Raw genomic sequence first — 19700 nt, 5'->3', positions numbered from 1 at the left:
TATGATTCTTGGCTGGCAAGTTTTTTCCTTTCAGAGTTTTGTATATGCCATCCTACTGCCTTCTTGCCTGCATGGTTTCTGCTGAGAAATCAGAGCTTAGTCTTATTGGTTCTCCTTTGTAGGTAATGTTCTTATTTCCTGAGCTGCTCTCAGGATTATTTGACTGTCTTAGATTTTGGAAAGTTTGATTATGATATGCCTTGGTGATTTTCTTTGGGGATCTATTCTCTTTGGGGTTCATTCAGCTTCTTGTATGCTTATTTGTGCATCTTTTATGATGTTAACTAAGTTTTCTTCCAACAACTGTTTGACAATTTTCTCTGTGTTTTATTGTCTGTTCCTGTTCTGGAATCCTGATTACCCTTAAAGTGTTCCTCTTCATGGAACTCAGGATTTCTTTGGGGATTTTTGATTATTTTTCTAGCAAACTCATTTTGTGAGATTTATCTTCAGTCATTAATTTGGGCTTCAATTGCTTCAAATCTACTCTTTTGCCCTTTCAATGTATTGCCCATTTCTGTAATCTTAGTACTAATCATCTGGTTTTCTAATTGCAGGTTTTGTATCATTTTGAAATTTGCATTTTATTTTGTCTATTTATTCTTGTAGTGTTTCCTGAATTCTTCTAAAGTTTCTTCTGTGCTCTCCTTGCTTTCCTCGTTCTTTCTGTCAATCTTTTGAAGGTACCTATCATTCTTTTGAATTCTTTTTCAGTTACTTCCATTACCTTTTCTTCCTCAGATCTGGCTTTGCATCTTGATCATTTATTTGAGCCTTTTGCTTGATTCTTTGTGTGAGCTAAAATTATCCGTTGTCTCCAGAGCATTGTGGGGTTGCTATATATGTATTTAAAAGATTATTATATGTTGATATGCTCTAAGGCTTTCACCAACTGTGCCCTGTGGGTGAGGGTTGTTGTTGTTGTTGCTAAGTGCCGCTGAGTCAGTTCCAACTCATAGTGACCCATTATAGGGTTTCCAAGGAATGGCTGGTGAGTATGAGCCACCAACCTTGCAGCTCAAACCAACCCTGCAGTCTAGCACTTATCCTACAGTACCACACCAGGCAGAGAATGGAAGTGTGCACATCATTCTTATCCGCTGTTCATGCACCTCAGTTTAGTGGGGGTTTGACTTGTATAGGAGCTGGTATTAACTCTGATCTAGTAGGCGGAGATGCAGAGGGTATGGCTGTAGCTAGGATACATGGAAAAAGGATGCTGTCTCCTGCTGGGTGAAAAAGACAACCACCACCACCACACACGCATACACACACATACACATACAAAATAAAATAAACTAACAAGGACCAACAATGAAAAGAGAAAAAAGAAATAGAAACAGGCAGTGACTAGAACAAAAGAATATAATAAGTATAAAGATAAAAGAGGGTCAGGGAAATGGAACTACAGAAGAGAAAAATAAGAGAGAAAATAAAAGGAAGGAATAAAAAAATAAAATAAAAGTAGAAAAACCAGAGAGAGGGAAGATAAAAGGAGAGAGAGAGTAGAGAGTTAGAGAGTCGTAAAGAAAGGTCAAAGGTGGGAAATAAAGAAGAGAGGACATGAGAAACAAAAGCAAAGAAGGAAAAATAAAACAGAGCTAAAGAGGATAAAATTCAAGGAAATGGAAAGAGAAGGAGGAGGAAAACGAATAAACAAAAACAATGAAACAGAAAAAGGAAGAAAACAAACCCCCAAACAAAAACAAAAACAACAGTGTAGCTTTTGGACCTGGAGAGGGGAAAACTCTGGGAGGCCCCTGCAAAGCCACAGAGCTCATGAGGTGGGTGTGAGAGGGATGGACAGCTGAGTTCCTGACCCTCGATGGAGTTCCTATAGGCCTAGTGTCATCAGTGTTAGGACACTCAATCAAGAAGTAGTTCCTGGAGGCCCTAGGTGGAGCTGGTTTCAGTGCCTGTTAGGACCACAGGGCAGCTAGGGGCAGGGTGACTGGTTAAATACTAGTCTGGTAACTCTGTGGGTTCTGTAGATATAAAACTGAGGTCCGTTGAATCCAGGTACCAAAGAGAAACAACTGGCCCCCAACTGAAACTGGTATAACTCCCAACCAAGTGACTCTGAACTCCTGGAGAGTAGAGTCTGCACTGGGGATGGATGAGGATGGGAGCTGGCCACACTTGTAATCACACCTTTCCTGTCACCTGTGTGAATCTGCTCTGTCAGGCTACTTTCTATTGGCAAAGTTGCTCACAAGATGGTCACAACTTGTCTTGTCAACCATTCATCAAGACACTCTGTCTCCCTCTCTTGCCATCCTTACTCTGTTTCTCCTCCCAGCAAACATTCAATCCACTTTCTAACCTTTCCTCTGAAGTTCTGGGTTCCAGGATTTTTCCCTGAGTCTGTTTTTTTTAGTCTCTCGTTTATCTTTGTAGTAGATGGTGATGGTTATGTGCCGTGAAGTCAGTTCCAATTCATAGTGACCCTGTACAGGGTTTCTGAGGCTGTAAATCTTTATGGGAGCAAAAAGCCTCATCTTTCTCCTGCAGAACAGCTGGTAGTTTCGAACTGCTGCCCTTGCAGTTTGCAGGCCGATTCATAACCACTACGCTACTTCATGTAATGTGTCTGCCTAGTCCACCATCTTACCTTAAGTCCCCCTCTTAATCAACAGTTAAACAACAGCTCTACACAAAATGGATCTCTCCCTTTCCTGAATTTCCAAAGTATTCATTGGCTTTATTACTAATTGGGGAAATACTGCTTTGTACTATTAGTTAATTGTGTAGATATAATTGCATTCTAATTTTCTAACTATGTATCATTTCCTGGAAGAAAGAAACTTTATCCTATATTTCTATATCCAAAGGAACCCAACCTACCTCTGTGTACATAAAAGTCTACCATATATTTAGTTAATTCCTTGCAAATTGGTGTTACAAAAATAATAATCTTCAATAAATTTAAAGTAATTCTGGAACTTATTCTTTATTCCAACTACCAATTAAGACTTTGGACAAATTACTGCCCTGTCTTTTCTGTTGCTGTTTCCTTTCGTCTCTTGTCTCACAAAATAGGAATCCCAGCATCCAACCAGACTTCCTTTTGTGATTTTAACTCCTTTTAATTTTTGAAAAGTTTTAGTGAAGACTAACACTTTATAACATATTGTATTATAACCTCCGGTGAATACAGAGATAGGTAAGTAACAGTGAGGACAACAAATATATCTATATAAAAAGTTATGAATACAAGGCTGAGTGTAGCAAATACTTTATCAGCCACTGCAGAAATTAAGTTTGTGGAAGTACAAAGAAAGCCGATGTGAATTATAACTATAAGAACTTTGACCAAGTTGTGTAGAAGGTAATACTTGAGTAAAGTAGTGAAAGACTGCTTAGAGGATTAATGAAAAAAAAAAAACACCAGGGGAAGTAATTTTTAGGCAAAAGAAACAGCCCAAGCCAAATGAGACAAGTAGAGAACCTATTTTTAGAGTTCTAGCTCTGCTTTCTTGAGTCATCTGAACAGCCCTTTCCTGACTGTCACATATTCATTTTCTGTCTGCTGCTTCATGAACTCTTCAGTTAAATTAATCCAAAATGTCTTAGCTGAAGTAAATTTATAGAGAAAAGGATTTTATACCAATGAAGATACTACTTGCTAGATGACCTATAAAAATAAACACAGTGTTATGATACCAACTGTTGGCTAGGATGTTTTTGCAGTGGGTAAGGTCTGGGGGGGCAAAAGTAAAGGAGTAACCTTTTGAGTTTTCCATGTTTGGAAGGCTGCAGCAGGTGCTCTAGCACCTCACAAGCCCTGTCATTTATTTCTATATCCAAAGGAAGCCAACCTACCTCTGTGTACATAAAAGTCTACCATATATTTAGTTAATTCCTTGCAAATTGTGCCACCAATGCTGAGTGCATATGCATATACATGATTCTATCCACAACACTGGGACAACGAGCAGCTGGAGGAAATGAGAGGAATGGAATCAGGAGATGTTTGAGCTTGAGAAAAGTGGCAATCAACCAGGGAGAAATGAAGACCAGAGCAAAAGAATTGCCCCATCAACATAGGTTTTATCGTTGTTAGGTACTGATGAGTCAGCTCCAACTCAGAGCGACCATGCACAACAGAAGGAAATACTGTCCCGTTTTGCACCATCCTCACAATTGTTATTTTAGAATGGAAAAAAAGGAGAAATAACCTACAAAAGAACTGCATTAAAGCAAGTGATGATCTAGTCACACAGTAGAATACTTATTATAGTCACTGAAAGCGTGTAGTTATTCATTCACTTAAGAGAACAGCAAGGCATTCACAATATAGTTGAAAGACAAAATTAAGTTATAACAGTCAGTTACACTCAAAAATACAAAGGTACATATTTGCAACATGAAAAGTCTGGAAGGTTATACACCAAAATATGACTATGTTTTCTCTCTGTATGGTAGTAGACACTCTCCTGACTTTCTTCTTCTTTCTTTTTTGCATTTTCTAGTTTTTTCTTTTTTGATGAGTATTATCTAGAGTATGATAAGCACTAGACTGAGAAGCACAAGGTCAGCGGTTTGAGCCCACCAGCCACTATAGGGGAGGAAGATGAGGCTTTCTGCTCCTTCAAAGATTTACAGCCTCAAAAACCCTAGACAGGGTCACAATGTTTCAGAACCAACTCAATACAATGTTACAAATACAAATGGAATCCCCTTTGTATTCTCCTCAGGCCTATCCTGTTCTTCCTTCCCAAAAAAGCAACCAATGTTATATAGCAGCTATGGATCAATTACTTGCAAGTGTTTGTGTTTTTACTACATTGTTCCTATACTTCATACCCAAAATACATATTGTTTCATGTGGTTTTTAAATTTTGTCTTACATGTATGTATCACCTTGTATGTATCACTCTGATTTTTTTTTCACTTAACATTGATTTTAGAGATTTATCCATGTAAAGGTCTATGATCTATAATTGGTTCATTGTAACTGTTTTATACTCTTGAATTTAATTCATACCACAATTTAATTAGCTGTTCCCTTGATGAGAATGATTTAGATGGTTTCTAATGTTGGTATTAGAATACAATACCCTATAAGGGAGCCTGGTATGTCTTTTGACGGTTTATAATGTTGGTATTACAACTCCATACCTCTACTTATAAGGGAATCTTGTTTGTGGGAAGCCAAGAGGACTTAAAATACTTACTGATAAACATCAAAGACTATACCTTTGGCATGGACTGTACCTCAGTGTAAAGAAAACAAAAATCCTCGTAACTAGACCAATAAATAACATCATAGTAAATGGAGAAGAGATTGAAGTTGTCAAAGACTTCATTTTGGTTGGGACACTCAATTAAGCAGCACGCAAGAAATCAAATGACATACTGCATTAAGCAAATATGCTGCATAAGACCTCTTTAAAATGTTAAAGGGCAAAAAAGTCAGTTTGAGAATCAAGGTGCACCTGACCTAAGCTATCGTATCTTCAATAGACTGGTGTGGCGCTGTGAGATAAAGTACTAGACTGCAAGGTCCGTTTGAACCACAAGGTCTGTGGTTCAAACCCACCAGCCGCTCCTTGGAAGCCCTACACAGGGCTGCTATGAGTCAGAACCGAACTGACAGCACTTCACAACAACAACATATGCATGTGAAAGTTGGACAATCAATTAAGAAAACCAGAGAAGAAGCTAATATAAGCATTTGAATTTTATTATTGAGTGTACCATCAACTAACAAAAAAGTCTGTCTTAGAAGAAGTACATGCAGAATGCTCTTTGGAAGCATGATTTCATCTCTCATAATTTGGACACGTTGTCAAGAGTCCCTGGAAAAAGACATTAAGCTTAGTAAAGCAAAGGGACAACGAAAAAGAGATGAACTGACACACTGAGCAACAATGGGCTCAAACCTAACAACAATTATGAGGACAGCTCAGGATGGGGCAGTGCTTTAGTGGCTACAAGTCACCTAGAACGACCACTGCCACCACTTACGAGGGGGACTCAAAAAGTTCATGGAAAATTCGATTTTCTCTCAGTTTCCACAAAGTTTTTGAAATTCCTTTGTATCTTCTAACGCACATTTGTGAGATACTAAGCATGTATGTTGTTGTTGTTGTTAAGTGCCATCAAAAGTCAGTTCCGACCCATAGCAACCCTATATAGGGTTTCCAAGGAGCAGCTGGTGAGCTTGAACTGTTGACCTCGAAGTGCAAACGGCTTTGCAGTCTGCTGGCACATTAACCCACAGCACCACACCAGAATATAGAGTTAGGATCTAATGCTGGGTTTTAATTGTACTAGATGGTGCCAAATTGATGACTAGATGGGACAGTTCCCTCATTTTTATTACACTTGTACTATTAGACATTTTAATGTTTGCTTATGTAATAAGTATGAAATGGTATTTCATAGTCATTTTAATATGCCTGTCTCAGATGGTCATGACCATGGAAGTTACACATCTTTTCACGTGCTGACTATTACAGCTTCTTCTTCTGCAGAGTACTTATTCAATCATTCCACTTTCTTAAGCACCGTGTAAAGATGTTTACTGCATGGATGGTATGAATGCACTGGTAGCTCTAGGATCTGAAAAATAATGCTGAGGTTATTAAGAGTTTACACTGAAAGAACGTACCCTACAACACCAGACTACACCAACAACCAAGTTGAGGTCACAGTGGCAAGACAGTTTTATTGGTGAAACGAATGTTTGTTACCGGTTACGTGCTTCTGTTTATGAATGGATTTTTTAAATCTTGCACAAATTGACTATAACCTACTCTTAAAGAAAATTAAGGAGATGGGCTTAGAACACAGGAGTGTTTTTATGTCTAACAAAACAAAGAATTATAATAAAGAGTATATTTTAATCTTTCTCTTTCAGACAGCCTAACAAACAATCACACACACACACACCGAGTAATAATGATGGTACAATTCTGAATCACCACTGGAAAGTGGAAACAGTACTAAAAGCAAACAGGATTATTCATATTTAAATACCACAAATAACTCTTATTCTAGGGAGGGCACGTATACTTTTTATATATGAAGTTTTCTAACCGTAAAATTATAAATGGTATTGCTAGTTTAGGACTTTGGAGGCACAAACAGTAAAATACCCTGCTGCTAATCACAAGGTAAGTGGTTTGAGTTCACCCAGAGGACCTTCAGAAGAAAGGTCTGGGTATCTACTTCTGAAAAAGCAATCACTGAAAACCCAGAGGAGCACAGCTCTACCGTGGCACACCTGGGGTGTCCATGACTTGGACGAGACTCTAGAGAAACTGGTTTTTGTTTGGTTGGTTTGCTGGTTTGGGTATGACTTGTTATTACCGCAGTAACTTTTTTATAGGCAAGATTTTGTCATTGGCTTTCTGCTTATATCCTTTGAAACCACCTATTACTATTATCGTGCCTTCTGCATCCTGTCAGGGCGAATACAGAAGTCTACAAAAATCTGCATCTATTCTTCAAGTTGACTGTAACAGCAGATTCCAAAGATTGTGTTTGCAATGAGTGTGAAAGTAAGTCAAAGAAAGCTGAATATTACAGTGACTTTCGATGCTCTACATGAGGGCACCAAAGGCTAAAGAAAATAGGTGTGTGGTTGTAGGGTAAGCACTTGACCACAAGGTTGGTTTGAGCCACAAGGTCAGTGGCTCAAACTGATCAACCACTCCTTGGAAACACTATAAAGGGTCATTATGAGTTAGAACCGACTTTGCAGCACTTAATAACAACAACAACGGTCTTTAGAATTGGCTATGGAATATAACTGTTTTCTGCTCTTCATTTTAACAGGACATTTGATGTAAAACCATTTTAAGCAAAAGATGATGATCTCTCCAAAGGATAAACACACAAGTAGAGGCTCCCTCTCTCTAGCAGTGCCCACATGTATTTTGGTCTGCACAACTCTTGGACAATAATACACAACTCCTTTGGTTTTAAAGGAAGATAAACATCAAGCATCTCCCATGTAAGCCTATTACTCCTTGAATTGTTGTTGTTACTATTAAGTGCTGTCGAGTTGGTTCCAACCCATAGCAACCCTGTATGGATCTCCAAGGAGCAGCTGGTGGGTTTGAACTGCTGACTTTATGGTTCACAGTCCAAGGCTGAACCTACAACACTACACCAGGAGTCTGTGTACTGAATGGGACTCACCAGTACTCCTACCCCAAGTTGAGGTCTTGGAACCCATACTGCCTACAACAACAGACTTGGTGGCGTTCTTAAAGAGATTCCACTCTCATAGCCTGGCTAGTTTTGGGCAGCCTAGAACCACAAGGATCATGCATCTCATTGGGGTGCGTAAATCTTCACAAACATGTAGCAGCTGTGAATGGTTCACTTCTGCTTGGATCGGTGTAGCACCTCCATTCATATAAACACAGTTACAGGACACCTCCCCAGTATATACCTACAAGATAAACAGTCACTCATTCCTAACACTCTCAGACCTGGATCTTCTATGGCAAATGCTGATCACACATCAGCCAGAGATGGGTGAAAAGTCAATGATCATGGGAAGGGCAAGGCTTTAAGACTCTTTGGCATCAAACTAACCAACTGGGGCAACCATAAATGAAAGTAAGTCAAGAAAACTTAACAGGTCCTAAACCCAGAACACTGGATGTTTTAATATCACACTGCATGCATTCCAGATAAACTTAAACTTCAGCCAGCACATAGCTGGCTAGGCTGATGAGACAATAATATAAGAGGTAGAAGGTAGAGAATGAAAGGTGGGATTGCTCAGAGTGAGCTACATTCCTAGAATTCCTGGTTAAAAGAAGAAAAGAGTTTTATCAAACTGTGTTACACGTGAACACTGTGGTTACAATTCTATTTCCTCTGTATTGTGGATATATTATGTGGTTGAATGCAAGGGAGTTTTTAAAAGTTCGTGGAAAAGTAATTACAAGATAATGGAGGACACTTCAATGGTAATTGTGACAGTAGCTCCTCAGTCATCTCAGTCCTGGAGTGACATCAGGGGGAGACTGGAAGTCCTAAAGCCCAGAGTTCTGTGTGGACGTGAGGTACACAATCCAGTGGAATGTGGAGTCTGAAGTGACCAGCTCTATATCACCTTCCACCCCACCACTCAGAAGATCCTTACATACACTGCACTGACATTTCCAGAAGTGAACTTCCTCGTCACTCACGTGACCATATCACAGACATGATGAGCACGCTTTGTCACCTATTTGGGCAAACAGTGAAAAATGACCAGTGTTATGATAACATCTGGGTTTCTTGTGTGAGCTGTGATCATTCCTTTTCTGCTGTCAACTCCAGAGTCATTCCCACAATTACAGAAATGAGAGGGGCAGGAGTATTCCTTGTACTCTTCTGCACAAGGCATAACATCAGGGGGAGACAGGAGATCCTAAAGCACACACCTCTTTGTGGACATGTGATTGACAACCCTGTGGAGTGTGGAGTCTGAAGTAACCTTGAAGAAGCCCAGGGTTCCAGCTCTGTATCATTTCCCACCTCTCACACCACCACCCAGAAGACCCATACATATACTGAATTGCTATTTCCAGAAGGGAATTTCCCCCTCATTCACGTGACCATATAACAGTCTACTCATCTCAGCGCTGGTGAGCAGAGGGGAGACTTGTATAAATAGATACCCCCAGTGAAGGTCCTACACTGCATATACAAGGTTCTGAGATACGCCAAAGATTGGCATTGATCTGTGCTGCTGGGCACAAAATTGAAGGGTGAAGAGACATCATGAAGAAACTTCTCCAGGCGTCTCTTTGAAAGCAGTTCTGGCCAGCCCTGGGCTGGTTCTCATTAGGAGAAACAGCTAAATGGACTTGAGGGGAGGAAAGAAAGAAAAAAAAAAAAGGCCAAGGCCTGTATTAGATCACGTGGCACAGCAAGAACATTGTGAAATTTCTCAGTCGACACTGAAGGCAAGAGTCCATTAGAGGTGCTAGTGAATTACTCATATTTTCCCCTAATTTGTCTTTTTTTTTTTTTCCTTCTCCTTTTCCAAGTTTCATATATATTAGTGTTCCTGGGTTTTTCTGACATTCAACTTTTATTTTTAGTCTTGATTTTTGGTCCTCCTTCTGACTTGTGGAAGCACTTCTCTTTGTGCCTCACCTGACAAGAGACAGCAACTGTGGCCACACAGCCCAGCTCCAATTGTATCCCCTAAAGCCCCACCAATTGGGCAAAGCCAGTACCAGCTGCTATACACCAGAGCAGTGTCAACAACCAATACCTGCTAAAAGCACTGTGAAATGAGCAGTAAGAGCAGTGAACAGGGAAGCCCACCTCCTGATCACACCAAACAGGAGGCAACTGGAGAATGCTTAAGGTTATACAAACATTGTTGTTGTTAAGTGCTGTCGAGTCAATTCCGACCCATAGCAACCCTGTATAGGGTTTCCAAGGAGCAGCTGGTGAGCTTGAACCACTGACCTTGAAGTTCAAATGACTTTGCAGTCTGGCACATTAGCCCACAGAGCCACACCAGGACTACATACCAACATACATACATTCATCTAATTAATTCAAATACACAATGCCTAAAAAGCAGCAGAAAATTTGTATTCACATGCAGAAACAAGACAGAGTAGCTCAAACAAATGACCAAGAAGAAGAGATAGGAATTGCATTGGAGGGGGAAGAGGTGCATCCAAATGTTCCACAGAAAGGTGTGGAGAAATAAGGAAGAAGTCAGAAAAGTGCTATAGGAACAATCAAACAAAATAGATATACCATTGGAGACAATATAAGACTTGAAAAGAAGGATCCAAACAATCAATACTAAAGTATCAGAAATGGAAAGTACACTGAAAGAGCAAAGGAGTAGAATTAAAGGGATGGAAGCCAGAATCAGGGAGCTTGAAGACAAATGTCTCAATATTGCTAAGATAGAAGAACAAGCAGAAAAAAGAATGAACAAATCTGAAGAAAGCCTAAGATTCATGTGGAACAACATGAAGAGAAATAACCTGAGGCTGACTGGACTTCCAGAGCAGGAAGAGACAAAGAAAACCACAGATGATACTGTTGAAGAGCTGCTAGAAGAAAATTTCCCTAACATCTTGAAAGAAGAGAAAATAAGCATTCAGGAAGCTGAATGAACTCCAAGCAGGTTAGAAAATCACCAAGACATATCATAATAAAACTTTACAAAATCAAAGACAAGGAGAGAATCCTGAAAGCAGCTAAGGAAAAAAGAAGTGCTACCTACAAAGGTAAGCCAATAAGATTAAGCTATGATTTCTATGGAGAAATCATGCAGCTAAGACATTGGGGAGACATATACAAAACTGTGAAAGAAATAAACTGCCAACCAAGAATTATATACCCAGCAAAGTTATCAATCAAATATGATGGCAAAATCAGAACATCTCAGGATACACAGAAATTAAGGGATGTTGTAAAGACCAAGCCAGCACTCCAAAACATATTAAAGGGAGTTCTTTGGACTAAGAACCAACAAGAGCAGACAACAACCAGATATTGACAAATGTGGCAACACCATGCAGAATTTAGTCAAGAGATGAAAGACTCCAGAGCAGAACAAAACTACAAGAATGAAATTAGGGATCTAGGAGCTCAGTCTAAGATCAGGACAAACTGCAAAGTGAAAGAAGGGAAAAGTACAGTAATAGAGATCAAGGTGGTAAGGAGATCAGATATATCTCAGAATAAAACAGATGTGGACAGATGGAGCGGCTGGGAAAACTGAACTCAGGGAAGGAGAGGGGCTGTGTGCTGATGGCCGGGGGGTGGGCCTGTGGGGTGTATCCTTTGGTTATTTAATGATGCATGGAGGGGATTGTAATCATTGCAATGAAATGAAATACAATAGGATGAATGTAAAACTGGTAGTTTTCCATGTAAACCTTACAATAAAAACCTATAAAAAATAAAAAAGAGAGAGAGAGAAGGACTGAGAGCTCGTGGCCAGGAGGCAGGCTTGCAGAATGTGCCCTTTGGTGGTTTAAATTATTATATATGCCTGAGTGTTTAGAAAAAAAAAAAAGCTAAAATGAAATGACTAGACAGAAATACGTACGTGGAGGGGATTATAATCATTGTAATGAAACAAAGTATATGATTTGTTGAATGTAAAACTGATCATCTGCCCTGTAAACTTTCACTCAATCCACAATAAAAAACTTAAAAGAAAAACCAGACTGTCATAAAAAGACGAAAAGCTTAACAAAATATAGGGTAACCTCAAAGAAACAATACATCTCCACATCAAATCAAGAAAAAGGAAGTCTAAGAAGATTATGAAAACATTAAAACTATGAAGAAATTGACAAGAAAAAGCACAAAAAACTGAACTCAGCACAGGAAAACATACAGAACAAAGAAACCAGCAGCATGACACCAAAAAACATACCAAACAGCATAATGACAGTACTTAATCCATATCTACTGATAATTACAATGTATGTCAATGGATTAAATGCACCAGTCAAGAGGCAGAGAGTAGCAGAATGGATAAGAAAACAAGATCCTTCAATATGCTGTGTACAAAAGACACACCTTACACATAAGGGCAAAAAACAGATTAAAAATAAAAGAATGGGAAAAAATATACCAAGCTAATTGCAATAAAAAGTGAACAGGAGTGGCAGTACTAATCTCTGATAAAATAAGCCTTAAGGCAAAGACTAACATAAAAGTCAAAGAAGGACATTATTTTATGATTAAAGGGCCAATGGAACAAAAGGACATAACCATAATAAATACCTATGCTCCCATTGAAAGACACCCAAAATACATAAAACAAACACTAATAGAATTGAAGAAATAGACAATAAATAGAAAAGAGGAAAAAGGCACAAATAACATGCATAAGAAACCACATGGGTCATGTTACAACAGAACCAATTTGGAAATAAAAAGGATAACAGAATACTATGTAGAGTTGTACTCCAACAAAGTTAAAAATCTAGAGGAAATGGATACATTTTTTAGAAAAACACAACTTACTGAAACTTATACAGAGTAAAGTTGAAAACCTGAACAGACGGATAACGAAAGAAGACATTGACCATGTCATCAAAACACTCCCAACCAAAGTAAGGCCAGGCCCAGATGGCTTTACTAGTGAATTTTACCAAACATTCAGAGAACTGACACCAATTCTACTCAAACTATTCCAGAATTTAGAAATGAATGGAAAAATTCCTAATACATTTTATGAAGTAAGCATAATCCTCATACCAAACCCAGGGAAGGACATCACTGAAAAAGAAAACTATAGGCCAATATCCCTCATGAACACAGATTTAAAATTCTGAACAAAGTCTTAACCAATAGAATTCAACAATGTATCAAAAAAAATACTACATCATGACCAGGTGGGATTCATACCAGGGCTGCACGGATGGTTCAATATTAGAAAAACAATCAATGTAATCCAGTATACATGTATGTGTGTGTGTATGTGTGTGTGTGTGTGTGTGTATTACACATGATTATATTGACTGATGCAGAAAAGGCATTTGACAAAAAACAACACAACCATTCCTCATAAAACCACTCAACAAAGTAGAAATTGAAGTGAAATTCCTCAACATAATTAAGAGCATATATACAAAACCACCAGTCAACATCACTCTCAATGGAGAGAAACTGAAAGCTTTCCTTTTGTGAACAGGAACCAGACAAGGATGTCTGTTATCACCACTCCTATTCAATACTGTGTTGGAAGTCTTAGCCAGAGGAATAAGGCAAGAAAGGGAAATTAAAGGCATCCAAATTGGCAAAGAAGTAAAACACTCTCTATTTGCAGATGATACAATGCCATACATGGAAAATTCCAAAGACTCAGCAAAAAAATAAACAAAAAAAAAAATACTGGAATTCATTGGAAGATTCAGCAAAGTGGCAGGGTACAATATCAATATACTAAAATCAGTTGGATTCTTCTACTCTAACAATGACAGCTCTGAAAAGGAAATGAGGAAAACAACACCATTTACAATAGCCCCCCAAAGGATGAAATATTTAGGAATAAATCTAATCAGAGAAACAAAAAACCCATACAAAGATAATTACAAAACACTACTACAAGAAACCAAAAGAGATTTACAAAATTCCATGCTTATGGATAGGAAGACTTAACATTGTGAAAATGTGAATACTACCCAAAGCAATCTACAGATACAATGTAATCCCAATCAAGATTCCATCAACATTCTTTAAAGAAATGGAAAAAAATGATCGTGAACTTTATATGGAAGGGAAAGAGAATTGGAAAAGAAAAACTGCTTAAGAAGAAGAACAATGTTGGAAGTCTCTCACACCCTGATTTCAAAATTTGCTACACAGCCACAGTGATCAAAGCAGCCTGATACTGGTACAATGAAAGACATATAGATCAATGGAACAGAATTTATAACTGAGAAGTAAATTCATCCACATGCAGTCAACTGATCTTTGACAAAGGGCCAAAATATATTAAATGGGGAAGAGACAGTCTCTTCAACTGGTGCTGGAAAAACTGGAAATCAATTTGCAAAAGAATGAAACAAAACCCATATCTCATATATCATATTCATAAATTAACTCAATATGGATTAAAGATCTAAATGTAAATCCCAAAACTATAAAGATCATCAATGAAAAAATAGGGACAAACTTAAAGGCAAACATGGCAAACACACACACACAACAGAGTACAAAATAGATGACTGGGACATACTAAAAATTAGAAATTTATATGCATCAAAAGATTTCACCAAAAGAGTAAAAAGGGAGCACACAGACTGGGGGGGAAAAGTTTGCAACGAAATATCAGACAAGAGCACAGGACATGAACAGACATTTCACCAAGGAAGACATTCAGGCAGCCTACAAACAGATGAAGAAATGTTTACAATCATTAGCCATTTTTGTTGTTGTTATTAGGTGCCATCCAGTTGGTATCGACCCATAGCAACCTTATGCACAGCAGAACAAAACACTGCCCGATCCTGGGCCAACCTCACTAGTGTTGCCACACTTGAGTCCATCAATGCTGCCACTTGGCCAATCCATCTCGTTGGGGGTCTTCCTCTTTTTCTCTGACCCTCCACTTACCAAACATGGTATCCTTCTCCAGCGACTGGTCCCTCCTGACAATATATGCGAAGTATGAGAGACGAAGTTTAGACATCTTGTCCTCGAAGGAGCACTCTGGCTGCACTTCTTCTAAAACGGATCTACTGATTCTTTTCCCAGCCCATGGCACTTTCAATATTCTCCTCCAACACCATAACTCAAAGGCATCAATTCTTCTACGGTCTTCCTTATACAAGAGAGGCAAATCAAAACAACAATGATATCATCTCACACCAGCAGTAACAATGGAAGTTCAAAAAATCAGAGGACAACAAATGCTGGTAAAGATGTGGAGACTGGGACCTTCCTACATTGCTGGTGGGAATTAACCACTCTGAAAAATGGTATGGCGCTTCCTCAGAAAGATGGAACTAGAAGTACCTAGTTCCATGCCATGCAATGCTAGGCAATATGTTTGCATATCTGTCTACCTGCCAGCTTGCATCATATCTATGTGTTTGTCTTTTTTGTATATATTTCGTCTCTCTCTTTCTCTATCCCTTTCGCCGCCAGATCTCCCTTCTTCGTGACACCCACACTTCCTTGTTGAGGCTGGAACCCGTCATAGGACCTTGACCGTACCTCTGTGGTTGTTGTTGTTGCTAAGTGCCGTAGAGTCAGATTCTATACAGGAGTGTCCTGTACAGGGTTTCCGAGGAGCAGCTGGTGAGTTGGATCTACCGGCCTTTATGGCCCAAAACGACTTTGCAGTTTACCACATTAACTGGCAGCACCACATCAGAAGTCCAGAAGTGCCTTATGATCTACCAGTCCTCTACTTGGTATATGTTGTTGTTGTTGTTGTTGTTAAGTGCCATAGAGACGGTTCTGACCCATAGCGACCCTGTACAGGGTTTCCGAGGCTGTCAATCTTTATGGGAGCAGAAAGCCTCATCTTTCTCCCGCAGAGTGGCTGGTAGTTTCGAACTGCTGACTTTGAGGTTCGCAGCCCGATTTGTAACCACTACGCTACCAGAGCTCAGTAAATAGAGACAGAACACGAGTAGATATCTGCACACCAATGTTCATTGTAGCACTATTCACATTAGTAAAAAGATGATAACTGCCTAAGGACCCATAATGGAAAAATGGATAAACAAACTTTTGATACATACACACAATGGAATATTATGCTACCCTAAAGAATAATGGTAAAGCTGCAAAACACCCCATAACAAGGATGAACCTTAAGGACATAATGCTGAGTGAAATTAGTCAGGTATAAAAGGACAAATATTGTATAAAACCATTAACAGCTTAAGAAAAGATTTCCACACTAAAAGAATAATTCTTAATGGTTACCAGGGGTGGGAGGGAGGGAACAGTAACTCACAGTTTAGGGGATAAACACATGACAGCTCGGTGACAGGGGGAGCAATAAAGCGAAGGGGGAGTGCCACAAGAAAGGGTAAATGAATGGGGATGACAGGGGAGACTTAGGGTGGTATGCATGGGCTAAATGGGATAGAGGTAGATTGTGATGTATACACAGCGTTGGAACAACAGGGCTCTGTAATATAGGGATTAAGACATAGTCTGAATGGGTAAAAGAGGGTAAATATGCCAAGGTGCGTGACTGCTTTGTGGATATTGGTTTCCCCTGCCTTGTTAGGTGCCATTGAGTCAGTACCAATTCATAGTGACCTTATGCACAGCAGAACGAAACACTGCCCGATCCTGGGTCAATCTCCCTATTGTTGCCACGCTTCAGTCCATCAATGCTGCTACTTGGCCAATCCAGACATTTAAGTGGGATAGAAAGGAATATTGGGAAATATGATTACAGAAAGCTTGCAAACCTGTCTTCAGCCTCTAACTGATTGGATTAGCTAAAAGAAAAATTAGCATTTGCCCAGGGAAATAGGCTTATTGTTAAGCCTTTGTGGAATATGGGGTCTTCAGTGGAATCTTGAGCCCCACCCAGAACCCTCAGAGGTGGGACATTCCCACCAGAAAAGACATGCAGACCAACCCGGAACTGCTAGTGGAACAGAAGAAAGTTCTTAAAAGAAAGACCACAAGGGAGGAGAGGAGGGGGCAGACTATTTGACTGTGACAATATCAAAAAAGCTGTTTGCCTTTGCAAGAAAAGTCAGTGTATTAGGATAAACCCCCTTTTAAGACTGAAACTCAAAGAGAACACACAGGCAGTCTTGTAAGCTCGCTAGTGACCACCCTTGTCTACGTGGACGTGGGGGAAAGGTGGCAATGAAGACATGGGCTGAGTTTGGCCATGTTCCTTAGACACTCGAAGACCTTGAGAGGTGACAGAAAAGGGGAAGGGGTGGCTGGTTTGAAGTTCAGGGAGATGTGTGAACTCCCAAGCCCATGGACACTGACCTAGCCACTTGGGGGGCTAGAGATATCAGTGAAGCAGCTAGCTAGTCTGAAGTGGAGGGATGGCATGGAGAGAGACAGAGCAACTGAGAACTAAAGGACTATGGACTGAGAAAAGTAGTGTGCCTGCAGGCACACTGTGCCCTTTGGACATTTAAATGAATATATATTTTCAGTGTGGTATGTGTATATCCAAAAAAAAACCAAAAAGGGAATAGCAGTAAAATATGTTAACTGATGGTACAAACTTTTTGAAGTCCCTCATACTGTTTTGTAATTCAGCATGAAGATTCTTTTCCATAGGAAAAGTAAACTTAGAGCTAAAGCAGAAAGATTAAAAGTACTTCAGCAATCTTCCTATTTGTGAGCTGAGAACTTGTTCTGCTTCTTCCTCTGTATTTGGCCAATTCCTATGGCTGGTAATGAAATTAACTAAAATTTCAACCATGCAAGTGAAAAGAGAAATCATTCTGTTAACTCCACCACCATCTTCCTGTTACAACACTGACTTATGCAAGGTTTCAACAACTGCTGGGCTGGTGGTTGCATCCATGATCTCCCTCTAGTTCTCTCAGAGCAATTCATCTCATGCTAATGGTATCTACTTGTTTAACTGTCTGCCTACCCCACTCTAAGGAGCTCTGGTAGCGTAGTGGTTACGAATTGGGCTGCGAACCTCACAGTTAGCAGTTCGAAACTACCAGCTGTTCCACGGGAGACAGATGAGGCTTTCTGCTCCCGTAAAGAAACCCTGTACAGGGTCACTATGAGTCAGAACCAACTCCACAGCACATAACAACAACAACCCCACTCTACCTCCACTATAATATAAGCTTCATGAAGGCAGGAACTTTGATGTGCCTACCACTGCATCTCCAAGCCCAACATGAAGCACTCACCACCTACATGTTGAATGAAAGAATGAGGTGGCTCATTCCCCCAAACCAAGCACACTGTTGCCTAGTCAATTCTGATTCACAGAGACCCTATAGGATTGAGATGCTGTTGTATGCCATCAAGTCACTTGCAACTCATAGCAATTCTATATAGGGTTTCCTAGAGTGACTGGTGGGTTTGAACTGACAACTTTGTGGTTACCAGTCCAGAGCTTATTCTACAGTGCCACAATGGGGCTTATAAGACCCAGTTGCTGTTGTTGTTAAGTGCCATCAAACTGCTAAAAAAGATATGTGAATGAAATGCCATTAGAATACTGGCATTTAACTTAGAGAAGGGGACAGACAGGGCAGGAGGGGCACTCTGGAGTAACCTTCAATATATGGAACTAGACCCATGTTTTTAGGTTGGAATGTGCGAGTAGGTTGGTTCAGAGAATTCTGTACAAGGAAGAATTCGTTTAAAATTTTTAACCCACACCTTATAGATGGTATTATTGGGTTTTTAACACTTTGACTGGCCCAAGGAAGAATGACGCTGCGAAATTTAAACCAAAGAGAAATATGCATGGAAAGTACTGGATTAGGAAATGCCCTCACACTGGGGGAAAGAGGGTAAGTGAATGAAGGCCTGAAGGAGGACGTCCTAGATTCACCTTTTGTCGGCGGGACATCTGGGTTGCTTCTGTGTTCTACATTCCAAGGTGACAGTACCACTGGTTAGCAGTGTATTACAGCTAACAATGCAGTTTTATGCCCCTAACTAACCAGCTCTCATTGGTTAATTACCCGTCTTGAAACACTCCTTCCTTCACCGGCAAATGACCTTACCAAGGATAGAGGATGGGTGGGCTGGGCCTGCAGAAAGCCTGGCCAGTCCGCTGGCGACCCTGGCATTCCTGCGCTCAGGCCAGAGAGATGCCTCGCCCTTCCCGTGCGCAGTCGGCACAGGGAAGGCTCGCCACACCTAGTGTTTGCAGAGCCTCCGCATCCGGGGTCCAGCGATCTGGGAAAGGGTCAGCGGTCCTGGGAGGGGAAGCAGAGAGATGGGGGACTCACCTGCAGCAGCACGGCAAGCAAAAAGCACAAGTACATCTGGTAGATGCCCATCTCCCCCACCGCCTGGAACGCCTCCTCCACCTCCATGGCGGGCAGCGCTCCACAGTCCGCGAGGCCCAGCCGGGGACTGGAGCCCGGTCCCCACACCGCCCCCTCCGGCTCGGCCCTCCCCGCCCGGCTCTGCGCGCGAGTCCCTTGGCGGCGGGAACCTAGTCGCACAGCCGGGAAGGCGGTGGGAGCGCGGGAAGCGACAGAACGGTGGCAGCACGTCGGGCGAGCCAGGAGGCAGGGCTGCCCAGCCTGGAGCTGCGCGCTATTGCGGGG

The 19700-nt window shown here is 40.5% G+C and overlaps 1 protein-coding gene across 1 annotated transcript in view; it reads right to left on the bottom strand.

The window, feature by feature from the left end:
• The window catches only part of SLC22A15 (solute carrier family 22, member 15), a 114192-nt gene extending 94723 nt beyond the window's left edge, over nucleotides 1-19469 (bottom strand). Inside the window, exon 1 of the mRNA XM_006874798.1 lies at nucleotides 19377-19469. Within this exon, the coding sequence (XP_006874860.1) occupies nucleotides 19377-19463 (87 nt within the window). The 5' untranslated portion in view covers nucleotides 19464-19469. The remainder of the gene's footprint in view (nucleotides 1-19376) is intronic.
• Between the last annotated feature and the right edge of the window lie 231 nt (nucleotides 19470-19700).

This window comes from Chrysochloris asiatica, unplaced genomic scaffold (genome assembly GCF_000296735.1).
Source record: "Chrysochloris asiatica unplaced genomic scaffold, ChrAsi1.0 scaffold00302, whole genome shotgun sequence".
NCBI classification, from domain to species: domain Eukaryota; kingdom Metazoa; phylum Chordata; class Mammalia; order Afrosoricida; family Chrysochloridae; genus Chrysochloris; species Chrysochloris asiatica.
The sequence above is the reverse complement of the archived record's forward strand: the minus strand, read 5'-3'. Positions and strand labels throughout refer to the sequence as shown.